The sequence below is a fragment of the Protopterus annectens genome, chromosome 13.part0, assembly GCF_019279795.1.
Source record: "Protopterus annectens isolate FY-2018-M chromosome 13.part0, PAN1.0, whole genome shotgun sequence".
NCBI classification, from domain to species: Eukaryota; Metazoa; Chordata; order Ceratodontiformes; family Protopteridae; genus Protopterus; species Protopterus annectens.
In genome coordinates, this window is record NC_056747.1 from 1201245246 (window position 1) to 1201268829 (window position 23584).

Genomic DNA, 23584 nt, shown 5'->3' on the forward strand with positions numbered 1-23584 from the left:
GGTTCCACCTCCTTAATTGTAATCTAATTCCATCAACTTTCCTTAAATGGTGCTTACACCCACCCTTTAATCCTTTAGCTAGCTATTTCTCTATTTCTCTATTTTTTAACTCATTTGATAACCAGGTAAACTCAAATACCCTGATAAGCATGCATTATTGGGTCTAAACAAGTCTCTTGCAAAGTGCAACAATGAACCTAGTGCCGGAAACGTAAAACCATCTTTTTATTGGCAACTCAGAAGAACTGTCTTGCTAAGTGACTTGCTCAGAGTCACACAGTAGGCAAAAAGAGATTGAAAGAATCAAACACTGTACCCTGGACTACAGTAAGCAGCTTGCTCAGAGTCTTAATCATCTGCACTAACTTTTTTTGACCTAATGGATATCCTTAGCTTAATGGATATATTCTCAGAGTCTGTGACAGCGAGAGTCCCTCAAAAAAAAAAAGAAAAAAAATTACAAAGTCTCCCCTGATGCCAAAAAAGTACTTTGGGTTCCCCATAAAAAACATATGTGAACATGACACTTAATTATGTCTTGCAAACTGCCAAGTATTGTCTTAAGGAGGCCCCTCTTGACTGAAGAAAAGAAGCTGTCATTAAGTGATTACTAACTGCCAAATTGTTCTGTTGTTTTTCAAAGTAATTTGTTAATGTTTAAAAACCATAAGAACAGTTTGACAATTAGACAATTTAGAACATTTCGATATGTGATCTCTTAATGACAGGTTGTAAACTGTGACACTGTTTTTTAAAGGTTTAGTGTCTCCCTGCAAGTTGGCATCCCAGGGCAGATGCCCCATGATCTCTGGCACTGGTTGAAATAATCAAAATTTGCCTTATAACATTTTTCTGATTTGCAATTAATAAGCAAATTCATTGACTATTGTAATTCAGCATTATCCTGACCTCACATGAAACTAACTCTACATAGCTAACATTTTTCACTGACATGTTCATATTTGTTGAACCTACATTGACACAGGTCCATACCTTCCTTTTAACCATATAATACTATGGCTTAATGTTTTCTAGCTACTTTTTATACAATGTGCTGCTTCCTCTATGTTGTCCATGGTCAGGAGGACCAATACAAGCAGACAGATGACAATTCTCAAAAAAAAAAATCAAATCATCAAGCTTGTTGGGGGAAGTCAGCAAGAATACACATTGTTTCTATCATATAATATACAAAGATGGCATTACTGAAAGACAAGCTGAACTCTTATTTACATTTCTTTGGTTTACATTTGGTTTCAGAAGTTAAGGCATCACATTAACATTTTGGAGAGAAGTATGTCAGGGGAGCCAAAGGTTGGAAGTAAGGACCAGAGGAGATAAGTTAAACCTTGTGGTAGAGATGGGCTCTGGACCAAACCTTAATGTATAAGAGAGGTATTAGTTTCCTAATCGCAGATTCACAAAATAAGAAGACTGACGTTATTAAAGAATGCTGGGGAGCTGTCAGCATTAGTTGGCGCAGTTGCACTTCTGAGAAAGTCTGGAGTAAAGGTTATTGTAAAGTATGAGCCAGGAAGGTTGATTTAAAAAAATAAAAAATAAATAGGTGTGGGGACTGAGTATTTGGACACCATTTAGTGTCAGTTAAATTCTGTGATAAAGGAAAGGGATGCCATATTTTTTTTAGGATGAAGTCAGAGGGATCTGAAAATGGCCATGGAGATTTAAACAAGAAAGCCTAATGTTGGCAAAATGCCATATCTAACACATCATACTGGGCATATGACAGCATTACATGTAAATGTCATCAGATAAAGGAAGACCATGTAAATGCTGACAGGTAAAGGAAGACCAGCGGAAACAAATCATTCTGTTTTTGGCATTTGACATTTCTCATGCTTTTATAAGTGTTTGCATAATGAACATTCTTCATCTCTTGGCATATGATGTATCTTCAGTCTATTTTCCCACGAAACAAAGGTTCTAAACCCTAGAGAAGTTATATGTCTTCTTCTGCAGACAATGGTCACAAACATATACCCTGATGAGCATGTATTACTGGCTGTAAGCAAAACTCTGTTTCCAAAGTATGACAGCGGATACAGCCCCAGAAAGATGAGAACACTGTGGGCTATAGAACTTAAAACCTCAATATCAACAATCAGAATCAGATGACAAATCCAACACTGTTTGCATGGAGCATGAAGTATTGTGAAAAATTCATCTCAAGGGCTAGTCATTGTAGAATTCAGTAAAATGGTACTTTAAAGAAAAAATTCAAAGACACAAGCAGTTACCCATACCTGAGATACCACCATTCAGAATTGTAGCGATCTGGACTAGTCCGTCCACTGAACACACTCCAACGCCATTGATCGATGAGGTAGCCAAAAGGAAGAAAGGCAATTTTCTCTAGTGCCATTTTTAGCAGGTAGTTGATATCACTTTCTGCAAGAAAATAGCTTTATCAGAGGTGAAAGTGACAATTGCATTATACAAATTTATATGGGCATAATAACTAATATATTAGGACACATGCAAAAGAAACATTTTTTTGTTTGTTTTTCTCGCAAGGGTGAGTTTAAAGCAACAAGAAACATTAATTTTATAATCAGCTCAAAAGATAACATGCTTCAAGTTTTAAAAGCAGATATGCTGTTGAACAGACAATACCATTCACAGAGTTTGTTGTAGTGACTAATGATGACTATATTAGCTTTGAGCAATGCTTGCAGTGTACTTTGACATTACTGCATATGTTAAGATATGTTCACAATGGTATCAGAGGCTTAAAAAGAAGGTACACATTGATCAAAGATGAGTGCCACACCAGCAAATATTATATCATGTACTGCAACTCAACTTGGTAGAATTTTTTTTGAATGAATATAACAAGGTAATTCACTTTATTCAGATAACAAAGATATTTTAATGTATACTTAATGCTTTTCTGACCACCGTCTGGATTTACCTGACTAGTTAAATAGCTCAGCTGCATATGTCTCAACCTCTTAAAGCAAGAATTCTGGACGAATCAAAAAATAATGGGGGGGGGGGGTGCAAAAAAAAATCAGGGACAGATTTTAAATGTTGCTCTTATAAACTTAGAACGAGTAAAAGGCATTAGCTTGCATTTTCTGAAGAATATGACATTTGAAATTCAAATATTTGTCATTATTTAGTGACAGCAGTCCTCAATAACTTGACAGAAAACCACAAATTTTATGAAGAGCAGACCAAAACTATGAGGCAAAAATCTGAACTATCTACAACAGTTCTGGACAGCTGAAAGCTATGTAAGCCCCATGAAAAAATATTGCTGTTCAGAAATTAGATGTCAGCCTGGGTTAATGACTTTGCTGGAGTCCCACATTATGCAAATATCCAGTGTGAGAATTAGCATTAGCAGCACGACACAGAAACAGCAAACCAGGATCCAAAAAAACAGGTTTATTCTCTTAACACTCTAGCGCCTCGGCCACTGTAAGCCTTCAAGGAGTAAAATATCAGTAACAGAACACAGTTTATATAATCACACAAATCAATCAATAAAACCATTATTCAATTAAATAATAAAATTAATCAATGCCTATTAGTTAAATCACATTTTTCCAACAGCATTCTGTATTTAAACCTCTAGGCATTAAAGTACCAAATTTTAAAATAAAAACAGTTTCCTGCTTTAAAAGTAATTTACCCACTACTAAATCATCAGGCTCTAACTTTGCTACCTGCTGTAAAATAGTAGCTTTTAAACTATCACTGCTTCCATCATGAAATTCACAGAAGTGTTGAGCCAAAGGGCTCTCCATTTTTTTATTTCGTATGTCCCTAAGATGTTCTAAAAGCCTAACTTTGAACATTCTTTTAGTTTGCCCAATGTAGAACTTGTTGCATCCACATGTAATGGCATAAACCACCCTATTAGTCCTACAGTTATATAAACCACCTGAACAGAAATGTATGTTATTAATGTTTAAAAAAACTCTATATACCGGTAGTTTTAAATTCTTCCATCTGTCACAATCAGCTATTATGTGTTCCCATACTCGTTTAACATTATTGTTATAAAAGTCCTTATTATCCGTAGAGAAGTTGATACCCAAATATTTAATATTTTCTTTACATGTTAACTTCCCCATCAGGGCCATTAGTGAAAAAGGCTTTGGGGTTCTTAATGGGAAGATATTCGTTTTCTGTAAGTTAATTTTATAATTAGAAACTACTGAAAATTCGTTTATGAGCTTTAATATCTTTTCACTGTCTGAAATTGGGGTTGTACAATAAATAATAAGATCATCGTTATATTAGCATGATACTGATTTTAAGAATATATTAAATATAGGAAGCATTTCATGTAGATATTGTATAAATGGTTTGTAGTAGTTATAGTGTATTATGTGTGTGATGTTTATTGTATTTTTGTAATGTTTTTGGAAAATATATTTCAATAAAAATTTATTATGGAAAAAAAAAAAAAACTCTATATACAAAAGGGCAAGTCTGACATTTACCACATGGAAACGTCCCTAAACTGGAAGGTTGCAATGATATTTTATCCCCTGGTTTAAAAAATTTTGTTTGTACAACCATATCTTTGATACTTCTACCTTTTTTATAAGAAAAAATTAATTTTTTTCATTTTTAAATTTCTTAATTCATCAAAATTATCTAAAAACTCCCAAAAATGTAATATCTTAGATTTTATCATATTACTCTACTGGTGGATGAAGACTGAATTCATGAGCATCATTTCCCCGAGATTTAGCAAGTCGACGATCGGAATGCCTCCATAAGAAATAACCATCTGCGAGTTGTGCTGGCAGTGATATTCTTTTAGCAGATAATTTCTCACTTCTTCAAGTTGATGCAACCATGGAGTTGGTATATATAAGTTCAGGGGGGTGCAGTGGGGCTTGCCTCCTTCCAAAAAACATTTAAAAATGTGTTTTTACAGTCAATTTTTGGGGAGAATGGGGTTTGGGGATTCTGATCCTTGTCAGCTTGAACTTCATGCACTTAGAGGGAATTAGACCCAGGTCTGATGGATGTAGGCTAGATTTCATGAATTTGTAAATCCACTTAAACAGTCTTGCGCAAGGTATAACACAACCCATGATGGTCAGATAAAGAAATAACCCTGGCAAGAGATCTGCATAATATTAGCAGTTCTGCATGAAGGATCTGCAAATTCCTCTTAATAACATGCAGCAGTGATTGTCTGAGATTTCAAGAACACTTCTGATGTAGGTATCTGCCATACAGGGAAAAAAACTGAAAAATACTGGAACATATACTTCATACAATGCAATATATCCTTACCCAGTGTGATATAAACTGGATTCTCTCTCATCAGCCCCCAATCTGGTATTGATCAGAACCTGGCCTTCAAGCACACCTACACTCAGTGGTCTGTGTTTGTTTTGTGTGACCTTCTCCCAACAAGCATAATAGCAAATGGCATTCCTCCAAGTTACACGTCCAGGCAGTGACAGTGACTGCAACTACCCCAAGCTACCTTGTATGCAAGCAATCACGCTCTGTAAACACTTAAATGGCAGAAAAGTCAGTGGGTTCCCTTCCAGCTTGGTACCTGGCAAGTTAAGCGATAGTGTTGCTCCCAACTTCCCATTTCACGAGCTCCATAGTCCAAACACATGTTTTTTTTTATGGAGCAGCCCTGACCTTCTATTTTGGTCATCAGTGATGTCCCATGCTCATGTCATACAGATATTTATTAATTTATTTTCATGAACCACACCTTAACAGCACTGTACTAAATGGCTTGTCTAGGTAACAATCCAACATTCTAGCACAACACTCTCGTGAGCCTGCCTCCTCTAACATATACTACTCCTGTTTCTCCTTCTGAGCATTCAGAACTATGATCATTCAAGCGACAAGGCTCCTCCATGTGAGATAGCCATGTTCACACACACTCATGTGCAACACACAGAAACAGATGCTTGGTGCCAGAGCCATGGACTCAAGTTTAATGCCAAGAAATGTATAGTTATCCCCTTTGGGAAAAAACATGTACCCATGAATTACCACATAGGTGGCAGTATACTAAACACTGAAAGTGTGATGAGAGACTTAGGAACACAGGTGGACAGTGGTCTCACCTTCGATAACCACATTGCCACAACAGTCAGGAAATCTTTCTATGTAGCACACCTCATCACTAAGGGCTTTTCATCCAGAAAAAAGGAGGTCATTGTCCCACTGTACTCATCCCTCATTAGACCCATTATAGAGTACAACGCCCCATTTGGTATGTACCTCACAAGACATCTGCAACAGCTAGAAAAGCCACAGAAATACCTCAGTAAAAGAATCACAGGCCTAAAGCAGGTGCCCTATGCTGACCGTCTAAAAAACCTTCAGCTATACTCTGTGGCATATTGTCTACTGAGAGGTGATCTCTGCTTAACATACAAGGTCATGTCAAACCCTGAGCTGTTAGACATGCTCCACTTAAAGAAATCCCAATCCCTCAGAGCCACACGCTCTAGGGATCTACACCTTTTCATCACAATGAACAAAACATGCTGGAGGGATAGGTTCCTGACCCAGAGACTCCCCAGACTCTGGAATAGACTGCCTATACATGTAAGCAGAGCGCCTCCTTGGCCGTCTTCAAAAGGAACCTTGACAATTGGATGGGAGATAGGAAATTCACCCTAGGGATCATGTCAGTCGCCCTGCTAGATAGGGGTCCAGGGAAGTAAATATTGTGGGAAGAAATATCCAGGGAATTGTTATTGCTAGGCTTGTATAGGCCCTAGGGCCAATAGCCTAGTACCAACCTATGAACCTATACACAGACACTGCCAGCATTGCCCCATTGCACTTTCTTACCATAGGTCCTCCACAGAAGTCTCCACAAGGGAGCTGCAGAATAAGCAGGAACCCTGATCCCTCACTGAAGAAAGCACAGCAGGCCTCACGCTGTTTAAGTCTCCATCCCCTTGGCAACACTTTGGTAATCAGCCAGTCAGTACTGCCACCACATTTGCTGACAACAGCAAAGGGAAATTTTACATTTATTAACAAACAAAGGACTGAAAACCTAAGCATTCTATCCAAGATTTCATAGTTTTATAGCTTGCAGTCATTTTTTGTTTAAAGTACACCATGGTAAGCAATGATTAACAAGAGTATTTAGTTGCATTTAGTTAATATTTTAACAGAGTAAGCACACTTAACATTTTCATTGATAGCCAAAAGTGCAGACAAGTTGAGTGCCTTGTTTGGTTCTGCACATGGTAGTAGAAAAGTGCTGTGATTTTATCATAGGCATTAATGCTCAGTACCTTAGCTAATGTTTTGTTCTACCTCCATGGCTCATATGAAGATGATCTCATGAAATGATCAATTTATTTATAAATGAATGTGCAGGCCATCTATTTCCTTTGCTATTTGCTTTGTAACAGCAAGTTTCAATACATAACATTCATGCATAAACTTTAAACCCCCCCACCAAAAAAAAAGCACACATGCCATGTACACATGTAATTACTTTACCACTAGCCTACTTTCAGTAATGACATATGGAAAATACATACCCTGATCACTGGTAATCTGGTCAAGTAATCCAATTTCCTTCAGATGTTTTGGTGTAGAGACAGAAAGGGACATAACATCTCCAATCGCTTCATGGAAGCCAGGGTTGGCCCCCTGTCGGAATGTGACTGGTTGATCCATGTACTGCAGGTAGTATTCCACATGACCCATTTCATGGTGAACTGTGAACAGCTGTTCCATGGTAACAGTGGTGCATTGTTTTATTCTGAAAAGAATATTCAAATGGAAGAGTCTTAGATAAGAGATGCAAAGTAAAATGCAACAACATTTTTCATTCAATCAATTACTCTTTAAAAAAAAAAAACAACTGTGGCCTTAAAAGTGGGGCACAGTGAACCAAGTGTAATTAATGTCTTGTAAGAAATTTTAACCTTTCTAATCCTCCCTCACATGAAGAGTAGTAGCAGAATCTAGAAACCTTCTTAATGTTTATTTACATCCAGAGCAGAGGAACTGGCTATAGCTACATATTAAAGAAGAAATTGTTTTTGCTATCTGTTGTTTTCACCCTTAAAACTCCCAGACCAGGTGGCTTGTCTAATAAATTTTGACAAAAGACAGTTACTGACTTAACATTTCCCATATGTAACCTTTTCAAATATATGGTTAAGGAAAGTAAAACTTGTTTTTCTCACTTTGACAAATGTATTCCATTTATTTGTATTGCATTTATTTTACAGTTTATGCCCCACGTAGAGCAATAAAGCACTTTGTTTGTCAGTTCTAAAAAGTTTTTTATTCAATGCACAGAGCAATACATCTAAATAGCTTCAGTTCTTTTAAACTGTGGCAAGTATAGCAAACAGCTGCTACAGTTTATACGACGCACAGAGTGCTAAGCACTACAGTTCTGACCACAAATGCAATACTGGCATTTATGAGTGCAGGGGTAATGCACACTGCAGTGATGACCACCTGTTGTCTGCTGACCGTGCCTCCAAGCACTTAACACCCATGGCGGCTGCATCCTTCACTCACTACTACAATGCTACCGGACAGGGATAATGCCCTGCTAAATGAAAAGCAGTTTGAAGCTGAGTTAATGCCATGTTAAATGAAACAGTTAAAATGTAGTGGTTCTTTTTTCTGTCTTGGTGTTCTCATGGCTAGAAAGATGGGACTTTTTTCTTTCTGAATATCAAGAACAGGGAACATCTTTGAAACCTGTTGGTTCCACTTGTTAATGTAGCAAGTAAAGATGAAAGACCAGGAACTGTCCCCTTCTGCTGGGCTCCATTTGCTATAATGACTATATTACTAAGACCCCAGGGGAGACAGGATTCAAAGAAAGGAAATGGGAATGTGAATGTAATAGTTTCTATGTCATGTAGAAGAACGATTTTTACGACTTGTTTTCCCAGTAACTGAATGATGATGTAATGGACATTGATGATGGGGAAAACACATTTTAAGGATCTATATTTAAAGACAGGATAATAATAAGAATAAATGTTGCTGCTGTCTTGTTTGCGTGAAGCTATATGTACATAACATTTATTAACTTTTCAAGGGTTAGCATTTCTGTTGCAGCGTGCAGATCTGGAACTAGGGTTATTCTGTATGCATTTTATTTTATTGTTCAGCCACTGGGGATGCACAAGCCAGTGCATTTATTTGTGCCGAGCCCAAGCCCAGATAAATGGGGAGGGTTGCGTCAGGAAGGGCATCCGGCGGAAAAATTCTGCCACAACATTTATGGCACAAAAATTTCATATTTCCATACCGGATCGGTCGAGGCCCGGGTTAACAACGACCGCCACCAGTACTGTTAGCCAACAGGGTGCTGGCAGAAATTGAGCTACTGTTGGCCGAAGGAGAAGAGGAGGGTGAAGGCATGCCCAAAGGCAGGAAAAGAGGAGGAAGGTTAGGAGTGTAGCAGTGAGGGTAGGAACTTTGAATGTTGGCAGTATGACTGGTATAGAAAGAGAGCTAGCTGATATGATGGAGAGAAGGAAGGTTGATATATTGTGCATGCAAGAGACCAGATGGAAGGGAAGTAAGGCCAGGTGTTTAGGAAACGGGTTCAAATTGTTCTATCATGGTGTGGATGGCAGGAGAAATGGGGTAGGGGTTATACTAAAGGAACAATATGCCAAGAGTGTTTTAGATGTGAAGAGAGTGTCTGACAGAGTGATGTTTATGAAGCTCGAAATTGATGGTGTAATGATGAATGTTGTTAGTGCATATGCTCCACAAGTTGGGTGTGCGATGGATGAGAAAGAAAAAAATTTGGAGTCAGTTGGATGAAGTTGTGGTGAGTGTACCCAAGGGTGAGAGACTAGTGATTGGAGCGGACTTTAATGGGCATGATGGTGAAGTGAACAGAGGGGATGAGGAAGTGATGGGTAGGTATGGTGTTAAGGAGAGGAATGCAGAAGGTCAGATGATTGTGGATTTTGCGAAAAGGATGGATGGACATGTCTGTGGTGAATACGTATTTTAAGAAGAGGGAGGAGCATAGGGGGATGTACAAGAGTGGAGGAAGATGCACACAGGTGGATTATATTCTATGTAGGAGGGCCAGTCTGAAGGAGATTGGAGACTGTAAAGTGGTGGCAGGGGAAAGTGTAGTTAAGCAGCATAGAATGGTGGTCTGTAGGATGACGTTGGTGATCAAGAAGAGGAGGGGGAGTGTGAAAGCTGTGCCAAGGATTAAATGGTGGAAGTTAAAAAAGGGTGATTGTGAAGTGGAGTTTAGGGAAGAGTTAAGACAGGCACTGAGAGGCAGTGGAGAGTTACCGAATAGCTGGGTAACTACAGCAGAACTAGTAAGGGAGACTGCTAGAAAGGTGCTTGGTGTGACATTTGGACAGAGGAAGGAGGACAAGGAGACCTGGTGGTGGAATGAGGAAGTACAGGAGAGTATACAGAGGAATAGGCCGGCGAAGAAGAAGTGGGATTGTCAAAGAGATGAAGAAAGTAGACATGAGTATAAGGAGATGAGGCGCATGGCAAAGAGAGAGGTGGCAAAAGCTAAGGATAAGGCGTATGGAGAGTTGTATGAGAGATTGGACACTAAAGAGGGAGAAATGGACCTGTACCGATTGGCTAGACAGAGGGACAGAGCTGGGAAAGATGTGCAGCAAGTAAGGGTGATAAAGGATAGTGAGGGAAAGGTACTCACAAGATAGGAGAGTGTGTTGAGTAGATGGAAAGAGTATTTTGAGAGGCTGATGAATGAAGAGAATGAGAGGGAGAGAAGGTTGGATGATGTGTGGATAGTGAATCAGAAAGTGAAACAGATTAGCAAGGAGGAAATAAGGACAGCTATGAAGAGGATGAAGAATGGAAAGGTTGTTGGCCCAGATGACATACCAATGGAAGCATGGAGGTGCTTAGGAGAAATGGCAGTGGAATTTTTAACTAGATTGTTTAATGAAATTTTGGAAAGTCAGAGGATGCCTGAGGAGTGGAGAAAAAGTGTTGTGGTACCTATCTTTAAGAATAAGGGTGATGTGCAGAGCCGCAGTAACTACAGAGGGATAAAACTGATCAGTCACAGCTTGAAGTTATGGGAAAAAGTTGTAGAAGCTAGGTTAAGAAGGGAGGTGATGATTAGTGATCAGCAGTATGGTTTCATGCCAGGAAAGAGCACTACAGATGCAATGTTTGCTCTGAGAGTGTTATTGGAGAAATACAGAGAAGGTCAGAAGGAGTTGCATTGTGTCTTTGTAGACTTGGAGAAAGCATATGACAGGGTGCCTAGAGAAGAGTTGTGGTATTGTATGAGGAAGTCGGGAGTGGCAGAGAAGTATGTAAGAGTGGTACAGGATATGTACGAGGGTAGTGTGACAGTGGTGAGGACTGCAGTGGGAGTGACAGATCCGTTTAAGGTGGAGGTGGGATTACATCGAGGATCATCTCTGAGTCCTTTCTTATTTGCAGTGGTGATGAACAGGTTGACAGATGAGATCAGACAGGAGGCCCCGTGGACTATGATGTTTGCAGATGACATTGTGATCTGTAGTGAGAGTAGGAATCAGGTTGAGGAGACTCTGGAGAGGTGGAGATATGCTCTAGAGAGCAGAGGAATGAAGGTCAGCAGGGCTAAGACAGAATATATGTGTGTAAATGAGAGGGAGGGTAGAGGAATGGTGAGGATGCAGGGAGTAGAGTTGGTAAAGGTGGATGAGTTTAAGTACTTGGGATCAGCAGTTCAGAGTAATGGTGAATGTGGAAGAGAGGTGAAGAAGAGAGTACAGGCAGGGTGGAATGGGTGGAGAAGAGTGTCAGGAGTGATTTGTGACAGACGGGTACCAGTAAGAGTGAAAGGGAAGGTCTACAAGAGGGTAGTGAGACCAGCTATGTTATATGGGTTGGAGACAGTGGCATTGACAAAGAGGCAGGAGTCAGAGCTGGATGTGGCAGAGTTAAAGATGTTAAGATTTGCACTCGGTATGAAAGCAGAAGACACTGCGTATGCATGTATGACAGAGTGAACTGAGAGATTAACTGAGCTGTTATTTTACACTCACTAAGCAGCACTTTTGCTGTTTAGCGAGTGTAAAATACAAATAAATGAAATGGAAAAAAGTGTGTGTATGTGTGTGTGTGTGTGTGTGTGTGTGTGTGTGTGTGTGTGTGTATATGTTTCTGTCTGCATGTGTGAGTGAATGCATGTATGAAAGCAGAACAGACTCTGTGTGTGTGTGTGTGTGTGTGTGTGTGTGTGTGTGTGTGTGTGTGTGTGTGTGTGTGTGAGAGACAGAGAGAGAGTGAAGTGTGAGAGTGACCCATGGCAGCAGCAGCATCAGTTAAGAGCTTGCGTACCTCTCGAAAAATACCTCTCAGTCTCTCGCACAATAAATCTGGACAGAGCCCATAGTTCTCAACCTCTGGGCACAAGAATCTGGAAAAAGCCAAAAATAATAGTGACAGATTTAAAAAAAATAGGGATGAATTTTAAATATTGCTCTTATAAACTTACAAAGTTGATAGAATGTAAGGTGTTGTGTTGCCATCCATTTTCTGAAGGATATGAAGTCTGAAACTCAAATGCCTGTCATTATTTAATGGCTTCAGTCCTCACTTATTCACCACAAAAATCCAGAAAACCACACATTTTATGAGGAACAGACCAAAAATATGAGAGGCAAAAATCTGGACAGTTGAGAGGTATGACAGAGCCACAAGTAATAGGGACAGATTTTAAATATTGCTGTTATATACTTAGAAAGTTACTAGATTCAGAAAAAAGTTTCCATTAGGTTTATGTACCTCTCAACAATACATCTCAACCTGGTACACAATAAATCTGGACATAACCACAGATAATATGGACAGATTTTAAATATTGGTCTTATAAACTTAGAAAGTTGCTAGAATTAAAGCACTGAAAACACCACTTCCATTTCCAACATCCTATCTTTGTGAAGCAGGGTTTGTTGCAACGACAGCAACCAAAATGAAATTACGTAGACTGGATATAAGGAGCACACTTTGGGTGTCAGTCTCCCATCACCCCTAGACGGGCCCATCTCATTTCTGGGAAACAAGCTCAAGGCTCCCACTGATTCTGCATTACGGTGAGTTGTATTTATTATTATTTATTATGCACTTTATTATGCTTTATTTTTATGTGCACACGATGGCCAGTCCATGGAAAATTGTCTTACTTGAAACTTGGTGCAAAAAGGGTTGGAGACCACTGTTCTATGAGACTGCTTAAGGACCACTACCAGTGAAAGAATTATTAATTGGTGTAGTACATATTTGGCTTGATTTAAGAGCAGAAGGTAACTGGAAGTCTCTGATTTCATCCAGATTCATGGCAGTTCCAGTAAATATCTGTGGGAAGCATATAATTCTGCAAGCATTCACTGATAGTTTTATGTGTATGAAAATAATACTTTGTATGAAAGGTGTTTACTGCAGACAAGGGGCACTGCAAAGCATTGTTTTACAGAGTGGTGAGGCAGAGGCCTGTGAGAGTGCTGGGCCAAAAACCCAGCTATGTAAGTTGCCTGTGTGCAGTCCAGTCTGGGTTTGAAGGTTGTAAGCTTATACGCAGGACAGCAGTGCATGCTCCCTTTATATTCTTGCATCCAGGTTGTACTTTATAAACTAGTTGTTGATACTGACTTGTGTGAACTTTCTTGTTGTTACTTTACCCTTGGTTGTTAGTGGTGGGATTCAAAACTCCATTGCTAGTAGCCATCTTGATGTTATTGGGTGGTATCCTGTCATCTGAGTGTCACATTTAGCGTCAGTGGTATCAGTGCTCATCACAGCCTACATAATAAGCCATGCATTGTTTATTGAAATAATGTCATTTTATACTGACTTTGTTAATCATATAGTGTAAGATATGGTTGTTCCCCCCTCTCTGTTCCATCTCTGTTTATAATATGCTGCTGTTACTACTACATGGGGTGCTCAAATATAGCCACTTATTAAAAGGTAAAAATCTTACAGTTGTTCACATAAAATAAACCTCCTATACACAAGTCTTCCTTCTTAACAAAATTTGCATGAATCACTGTTAGGCTCTGTCAATCATGTGCCAGTACGGATACTTTTGCAATTATCAACAGAACATTAATACAGAGGATTAATCAGGTTTGTAATTGGGACCAGACTGCTATGTTTTCAAGAAATGGGTGTTAAGAAGGATGTCAAGAAATTCATGTCAACAAATAAGTTTGAGAGCTGAATTTCTTAACATCCATTTTAAGAACACATAACAAATAGTTGCTCATAGGTAGGTACAAGCCATGTGGTTCAGGCCACCACTGAGGAACTTAGCCTGATTTCCAAATTATCCCGGACTACACTCTGCCAAGTGACTTGCTGGGAGTCACAGAGTAGGGAAATGGAAGCTGAGGAAAGCAAACCTGGATTACAGAAAACAGATCATTAACAGTTCATTGCCCTAGTCCTCTGCAGTAACTGCCAGCATATATTGACATTGATTGGAGACCCACTGGGACTGGGGACTGGCTTAATGGTTAAAGTGGTAACCTTACAGGCATAATATACAAGGTTTGATTCTCACCTTTGAGGGATGCATGGTGGTTGTTAGCCTAGTATGAACCTATAAGTATTTGTATTACATAGGGAGGTTTAGCTGCCTATGTTTGACAGTACCAATTAAAATAGTTGTGTGGTAGCATGAGGTATGTAGCAGTTATTTAAAACTGTTGATGTGGAAATTGGCCAGGCTTAAGATGTCCCACAAGGGCAGCTACCCTAGTACTTGCCTATGGGTCTATGATCCTATTATCATGTCCCTAAAATTCTAACTTTTTATTATGTATTTCTGACATGAAAGCCAAACTTCACCTATCCAGCCTCAATCTTAAGAGGAATTTCTTAATATCTATGTCTTGAAGACATAATAAGTGGACTATAACTGGAAACTTGATCATAACCCTTTCTGTAACACTTTGAGTAAGCTATTATGCTCCAGAACTGAGGGAAAAGGTTCTGCATGCAAGTATTCAGCAATCTGAGGATTCAGAGCATATAGAAGAAAAAAAAAAGAAAGGAAGAAGTTCACAGCAAATAATAAGGAAGAAAAAAATGTATCAATGTCTATAAAGCAAAGAGAATGTGTACTAAAAAGGACACAGTGTTATTAAGTAACATACAGATTACAGGGAATGATAACATTTTCTGTCAGAAATCCTTCAGTCTGCAGAAAAAGGCATCATTTTTTCCAAAGAAGAAGGTAGGAAAAAAAGGCAAGGGCAGCTGAAGAGGAAGAAATCAAAAGTCAATATGGAAGGATTGAAGAAAATTACTGTAAGAAAAAAGAGGAGAAAAACAGACATTGACAACATGGCTCAAGCTGTGGAATTAGCAACGCAGCTGGATAAGAAATGTAATAAGCAATGAAAACAGTGGGGTTAATAAGACTAATGGCGATGAAGATCATTCCTTTGTAACAACTGAGAGAGCAGATATTACTAAATTAGAAAATGAAGGAGAAAGTTACTGTCAGCTGCCTGTCAGGTGCCAGGATCTGCCACATAACGCACGCACTCAGCTCACTTCACAACAAGTACAAATATGACACTGTCATTGTCCATGTTGGTGTGAATGACCTGAGACATACCTCCCTGGACTACATGAAAAGAGACATGGAGGAGCTCTCTGATCTTGTATCCCAGGCAGGTATGACCCTAGCCCTGAGTAGCATCCTGCTATGACCGAGAATGATACCACAGTACAAGGACAAAATGATTGACTTCAACAATTGGCTAAGCTTCTCGTGTCATTCTAAGGGGATCCAGTATTTGTCTGCCTGGGACGACATGATCGACAGACCACAATGCTTTGCCAGAGATGGCCTGCACCTGTCGCCCTTGGGATTCCGGATACTGGCGAAGGCTCTTGCCACCCCTATAGTGCCTTTTTAGGCAAGGTTCAAATGACAAATTCACCACCATAACTGGTACAAGCAAGCAAGCAAAATCTGAGGGTAACGCTATTCAATGCTAGAAGTCTAAACCTCAAAATGCACTCACTTGAGGCACTCCTTAAAATGGAGAACATCGACATCTGTGCAGTGACAAAGACCTGGTTCAAGGCTCCAGAGAGCACCCCTGCATTACCAGGCTATAATTCATACCACACCTTTCGGCCACCTAACCCGGAATGAAGCACGAAAGGTGGAGGCGTGTCCATATTTATTAAGGATATCCACACCTCCAGGCTAGTTGCACAGCATAATGCATCCGAGATTATCCAAGTGTAACTAACTCTGGGCAAGATCGCAATCCAAATTGTAGCTTGCTACAGACCCCCCTCCATGCCCCAGGATTCCCACTCCTAATTTTTTGATACACTGGAAAGTATTATGGTACAACCCAACACCCTAATAATGGGCGATTTTAACTACCCCACCATTAACTGGGAAAACTACTCATGTACCAACTCTTTTGCTCAACGTTTTCTGGAATTCATAAATTCCAATGCCTTGGATCAAGTTATTCACACCCCCACCAGGGGCAGCAATATCCTAGACCTGGTCATTACCAACATGGGCAACCGGTGTTCCACAGCAGAGGTAAATTCCTCGTTGGTCAGATCCGACCACAAGCTAATCACCCTAGACATCCACATCCTGCCCCCACCCCCAATTAGGGAAACCACCGTAAAAAAACTTCTCCAAGGCCAAGTTCACACTTCTTAAGACAGCAGTGGCAAACTTCATGACACCCATGCAGACGGACAATAGAGGTATGACTGCTGAATCCTACACAAATGCACTTTATAAGCACTTACATGAGTGCATGGATCATGCTATCCCTAACTGAACCAAGATGCTATCCTCCAAAAAAAAAGGAAGCCAATCTGGTGGTCCTCTGCCATAAACAAACTCTACAACAGAAGAAAGAAACTGTTGCAAAAAAGAGTAAAATTCAATGACTGGAGGAACTCTCTGGTCAACCTCAGTAAGAAGCTGAGATCCCTCATAAAATCCTCCAAAGCTAGTTACGAAAACAAAATTGCCACTGACTCTAAAGACAACCACAAAACATTCTATAGCTATGTCAAGAATCTCAATGGCAACATTGATATCTGCTTTGAGTTACAGCACAGTAGCACTAAATATACAGAACCAAATGATATTGCCAACATCCTGGCAGATAAGTTCATTGTTAACTTTACCCCCCTCTCACCCCCTAGAGGGCCCATCTCTATATCGGAAGAATGCAAAGTTCCTGTAATCACGGCTGCACAGGTAAAAAACACACTCTCCAAAGCCAAGAACACAGCATCCATGGGACCTGACAATATCCCAGGCTGCATTCTACATGAACTACAGAATGAATTGGCACCCTACCTAAGTACCATGTTCAATTATAGCCTCACCTCAGGCTTTGTACCCACTGAATGGTGCACCACGACGGTTAGCCCACTCCACAAAGGGGAAGCCACGATGGACCCCGGGAACTACTGCCCCATTAGCCTGACAAGCCTGGTCTGCAAGGCCATGGAACGTATCATCAAGGAACTCATAAACAAAGACATTGGTAATCCCCAAACACTGGACCCTACCCAGTTTGGGTTTGTAAAAGGCAGATCATGTCTCCTAAACCTGATTGACTTCTTTGAAGCAATCACCAAAGCCATAGATGAGGGTAAGGTGGTTCACACAGCTTATCTAGATCTCGCCAAGGCTTTTGACACCATCCCCTACTCTGGAATTATAGATAAGCTCACTAAACTAGGTATAAATCCCTATGTCACAAGATGGGTTGCCAACTGGCTCACGGACAGAACCCACACTGTGAAAGTAGCAGACTCCAAATCCAACTTCAGACCAGTGACAAGTGGAGTACCACAGATTTCAGTCCTGGGTCCTCTCCTGTTTGGTATCTACTTCTCTGAAGTACAGGCTAACACAGAAGGTCTTTGGCTAACAAAGTTTGCAGGTGACTGCAAACTAGGAGCCATAATCAAAACTCCCAACGATGTGAACATACTACAAAAGGGCCTCACAGAGACAGATGCCTGGTGTCAAAGCCATGGCCTGAAGCTCAATGCCAAAAAGTGTATTGTCATCCCCTTTGGTAAAAACTCTGTACCCATGAACTACCACATAAGTGGTAGTCTACTTAATGCTGAAAGTGTGATAAGAGACCTTAGGACATAGGTGGACAGTAATCTCTCCTTTGATAATCACATTGCCACAGTGGTCAGGAAATCCTTCTACGTGGCTCACCTCATCACAAAAGGTTTCTCATCCAGAAAAAAAGAAGTCATTGTTCCCCTCTACTCATCACTCATTAGACCCATTATAGAGTACAACACCCCTTTTGGTATGTACCTCACAAGACATCTACAACAACTGGAAAGGCCACAGAAATACCTCACAAAGAGGATTACTGGCCTCATAGCCGGCCTTAGGCATAGGCCAACTAGGCGGCCGCCTAGGGCGCCGGTCAAACAGGGGCGCTTTTCCAGTATTTATTTGATGTAGATAGACCAGGATGGGGGTACCAGGTAGTGTGGTGGGGGGGGCGCCATGGAGCCCTTTTGCCTAGGGCACCAGTTGACCTAGGGCCGCTATCTCTGATCTCTGCCTAACATACAAACTATGTCAAACCCAGAGCTGTTGGACATGCTCCACTTAAAGAAATCCCAATCCCTTAGAGCTACATGCTCTAGGGACCTAAACCTTGTCACCACAATAAACAGAACACGCTGGAGGGATAGATTCCTGTCCCAGAGACTTCCCATACTCTGGAACAGACTACCTTTCTATGTCAAACAAAGCTCCTCATTAGCACTCTTCAAGAAAAATCTTGATGATTGGATGGGAAATGGGAAATTCACCTCGGGGATCACTTCTGTGGCTCTGCTCGACAGGGGCACAGGGAAATAATTTTCTTGGGTGGTGAAAGCCAGGGTACCTTTCTGACTAGGCTTATATAGGCCCTATGGCTAATAGCCTAGTATCTACCTATGACCCTATGAAGATTCTTTATATCTGGTCAGAAAAGGTATTCTTGTAATTGAAGATTAGATTATTAGATGAACTGATACTTATATTTGCAGAGAAGATAATGAACATCAAATAGTGTTACGTTTGCCAGGAGCAAAAATAATGGATGTGAGACAGGCCTTAGAACACCTTAATGTAAGAAAGTATGAGTCTATTTTATTCATGTCGGTACAAATGACCTCATCCGCAAGGACTCTGACTGTTTGCAAGTAACGTACAGCCCTCTTAGATAGCATAGCTTGTAGAGGTGTTACTTAGTATGTATTTTTTACAAATCACATATAGAAAGGAGAGTCAGGTCACTGTGAATGAAAAGATTTTTTAAGTAAATACTTACATGAAAAATATGTCCCATTTAAAAAAAAATGGAAATCTGTAGAGAATGCAAGCCTAATTTTGGGCACACGTGTTCTGACAGGATGAAATGCATTTGTCAAGATCAGGGGAGAGAATTTTTGCAGCAGATATTTTGCAGTATTTGACAAACACAAGGCAGGATATTTAACAGGTAGAAAATTTAACAGTTCACAGATAGCAACATTTAATGCATTTCTGATGGTTGTTAATGCTAGGAACACTAATAATATTTTTTTTTTAATTGGAAAATTTGCTGCGTTCCCACAAGATTGATGCTATTGTTTGCAAAACATGATTAAAGAACAATGGCTGGAAACCAGTTCTGTCAGGGTACAAATGTTTTTACTGTAACAGACATTCTAACAAAAATCAGGTGGAGGTGTTATGATAGGGATTAAAGATAGTTATGAGGCCTGTGATTATTACATGGTCAGTGATAACACCAGTTTTATAGATTGTGTAACTGTGACAATAAAGACAACCCTGGAACATTTAGCAATTGTTGGAGTGTATAGATCACCAAAATCAAGTGCTGATGACCTAGAGGAATTCATACATTTCTTTTAAGAAATAAAGGAGGGAAGAATAATAGTGGCTGGGGACATAAATTTACCAAAATCTAGAATAATGTTGATTCAACAACATTAGTAAGGAAATTATTCACAACGTAAGCCCAGGAATAGCAATGCTTCAGACTATAAAAAGGCTTACCAGTTAAGAGAACATACTAGACATTGCTTGTGTTCCTAAAGAAATTACTGTTCATTTCAAGTTTTACCACCATGGATGTGCAGTGATCATGGGGTTATAAAGGTTAATTTGTTGCTAGATAATTCTGACAAACTGAAATCTAAACCAATGCACAAAAGATTAATAACAGATTATATGGAAGCAAAACCGTCACTATGTAAAACTAATTGGAGTGATACATTCAGTGGGAAAACTGCAGAAGGAATGAAGAACGTTTTGAAAGATAAATTGTTTGAATGCAAAAAAATAAAAAAATATATATTTAACATCATAGTCTAGGTACACAACATCAGAAGAATATATTGCCATGAGAACAAGATACTTGATTAATATGAGAGGCAACAAATATAAGAAATGGAAAAGACTACAACTTTGAAAACTGAAATAAACAAGCTGGACAAATAAATTAAACATAGTGTGAGACAAAATCAAGAATTGAAGAAAATATATATGACAATATTGAGCATAATAGGAAACCATTGTATAGATACATAAGATGTGGAAGGAGTAAAGAGATACAGATTGATAAACTGTATAGATTCAAAAATGTATTCTCAAACATAACAGGTTATTGTAGGTTTATCTACAAAATCTTATGCAATGTAGTTTGGCTCCACAAAGGGGTGATGAATTGTCCTAATGACATCCACATGACACAGAATTCATATTAGATTATATTGAAAAAACAACCATGCAAACTGGATCTAAGCAAAGCATAGGGAAGAGATGGAATTAGTAATAATGACCTAAGAACACATCAGCAAGAACTTGCAATACCATTATTCCTAGGTCTGAATGGAGAGATGAAAAGTCAACAATAAAAGGAGAGTAGTATTGCTGAAATTGAATTCATTCTCAAGTCTTGGTGAGTACCTTCAAAGAAGACATTGTTTTTCACAAAATTTCACCAAGGCAACACTGATATATAGACTGTATTTATACAGCATATATCATGGACAGAAGTACGTCAAAAATTAAAAAAGATAGTTGGGTGCACAAGAACCAGGATAAAAAAGTGCCCAATCCTGGTAGGTGCACTGGTGCCAGGACTGGAAAAAAATTACAGTGTAGAATCTTCAAAATAGGATAATGTTCTTACAATGAGGCCAGGCCAAGCCCAGGGGGAAGATGGCCTTCCTGTCATAGAAGAAAGCATCAGTCCACAAAAATCACAAAAACTGATGGGTCAAAGAACAGACAGGGTGGACTATTGAGAATAAGAAATAAATTATGCATTGTTACTATTATGCAAAAAGCCCAGAATTTCCAGACACAAGATATACAAAAAGATTAACAGATAAATTAGAAGAAAGAAAAACACTTCCACAAAAAAAACTGTCAACAGCTTCAAATAAAAATTTGTGGTCATTAATACAAAAGATTTGTGAAAAACAATATATAGACCAAGAAACTTTGATCTATTTGGAAAAAGAAGGATCTGAGGAAATGCAAAAATATAAAGAACAAAACCTAGATATTTTTGAAAAGTATAAAAAAGAAATATGGACATGGGAAAGAAAGAGAGATTTGATATGGTCAATATTTATGTAAAGGCGAGCCAAATTAACTATGCCCCATGGCTAAATAGGACAACAAAAGCCTTAATAAAAGCCGGAGACAATGCCTTGAAAAACTGGAAAAAGAATAACACTATCCAAGACAGACAGAAATATCATGAACTACAAAATAAGGCAAAAACCCAAACAAAGGTAGGTAAAAAGAACTACTTCTTAGACATCCAAAACAAGCACTCTAGAAACCCCCAAAAGTTCTGGCAGGCCATCAATACCCTTCTAAAACTGGGCAAAACCACCACTCCATCTCCCAACAACAATTCTGATAATGATAGCGTAGCTTCAGAATTCAACCATCACTTTACAGAATCTATCCCCGCACTATCTATCCAACTATCCAACAAGAACACTAAACCCACCCCAACTGTAGAACAAACTAACATACCCACCTTCACACTCTCACCTATACCAACCTCTTCAGTTAAAAAGCTACTCTCTAAACTAAAACCCATCACACCCGCAGCAGACGGTTTACCCACAAAATTTCTAAAATTAGCTGCAGAATCACTAGTCTACCCTGTCTCAATTCTTATAAACTGCTCTATACAAGAAACCTACGTACCCCATCTATGGAAAGTGTCACATATAATTCTCCTTCACAAAGGTGGAAACTCCTATGAACTAACAAACTACCAGCCAATTGCTATCTTGTCTCCCCTTTCCAAGCTTCTGGAGAAATGTATTCACACCCAGGTAATGCACTTCTTATAGGTTCATAGGTTCATAGGTGGGTACTAGGCATTTATAAGCCTAGCCAGAATTTGTTGGCTTTCGCCTCCCTTTTAAATTAGTTTCCTGGGCCTCTGTCTAGAAGGGCCACTGAAGTGATCCCAGGGGTAAATTTACGATTTTCCATTCACTTGTCAAGATTCCTCTTGAAGAGAGTCAGCGAGGGGCTCTGCCTAACATAAACTGGGATTCTATTCCAGAGTGAGGGAAGTCTCTGGGACAGGAATCTATCCCTCAAGCATGTCCTGTTTATTGTTTTTTTTATTTATTTATTTATTTTATTTATTTAACATTTGTTGACCGGGAAAGTCCGACTAGGTTCCACAGATCCTGTTTTTAGCAGAGGCCCGGGGAGAAATGCTTGTTGTGCTGAGGTTTAATTCACTGGAGAGTGTGGCTCTAAAGGATTTGGTTTTCTTGAGGTGGAGCATGTCTATTAATTCCGGGTTGGACATGGCCTTATACGTCAGGCAGAGATCACCTCTGAGCAGGTGGTAAGCAACGGAGTAGAGCTGGAGTTTCTTTAGTCGAGCTGCATAGGGCATCTCTTTGAGGCCCATGATCCTCTTGGTGAGGTACTTCTGTGGTCTTTCCAGCTGTTGCAGGTGTCGAGTAAGGTACATGCCAAATGGGGCATTGTACTCTATTATGGGCCTAATGAGTGATGAGTAGAGGGGGACAATGACCTCTCTTGATCTAGAGGTGAACCCTTTCATGATTAGGTGGGCTACATAGGAGGAATTTCTAACCACTTTGGCAATGTGATTATCAAAGGAGAGGTTGCTATCTACCTGGGTCCCCAGGCCCCTAATTACATTTTCCGTACCTAGTGGATTACCACCTATGTGGTAATTCGTGGGCACGTTGTTTTTTTCAAAGGGGATGACTATGCATTTTTTGGCATTCAGCTTGAGGCCATGGTTTTGACACCAGGTATCTGTCTCTGTAAGACCCTTCTGGAAGATGTCTGTGTCAGCTGGAGAGATGATTATGGCCCCCAGTTTGCAGTCATCTGTGAACTTGGTCAGCCATTGTCCTCCCTTGCTTGCCTGTACCTCAGAGAAGTATATACCGAACAGGAGGGGACCCAGGACCGAGCCCTGTGGGACGCCACTTGTAACTGATTTAGAGTCGGACATGGCACCCGCAACTCTGACCATGTGTGTTCTAT

At 39.7% G+C, this 23584-nt stretch overlaps 1 protein-coding gene across 1 annotated transcript in view; it reads right to left on the bottom strand.

Moving 5' to 3' along the window:
* ACE (angiotensin I converting enzyme) overlaps window positions 1-23584 on the bottom strand; it is an 806509-nt gene that overhangs the window by 346854 nt on the left and 436071 nt on the right. The window contains exons 8-9 of the mRNA XM_044055209.1: window positions 7530-7753; window positions 2265-2409 (exon numbers count right to left, since the gene is read on the bottom strand). Coding sequence (XP_043911144.1) covers window positions 2265-2409; window positions 7530-7753 — 369 coding nt within the window. The remainder of the gene's footprint in view (window positions 1-2264; window positions 2410-7529; window positions 7754-23584) is intronic.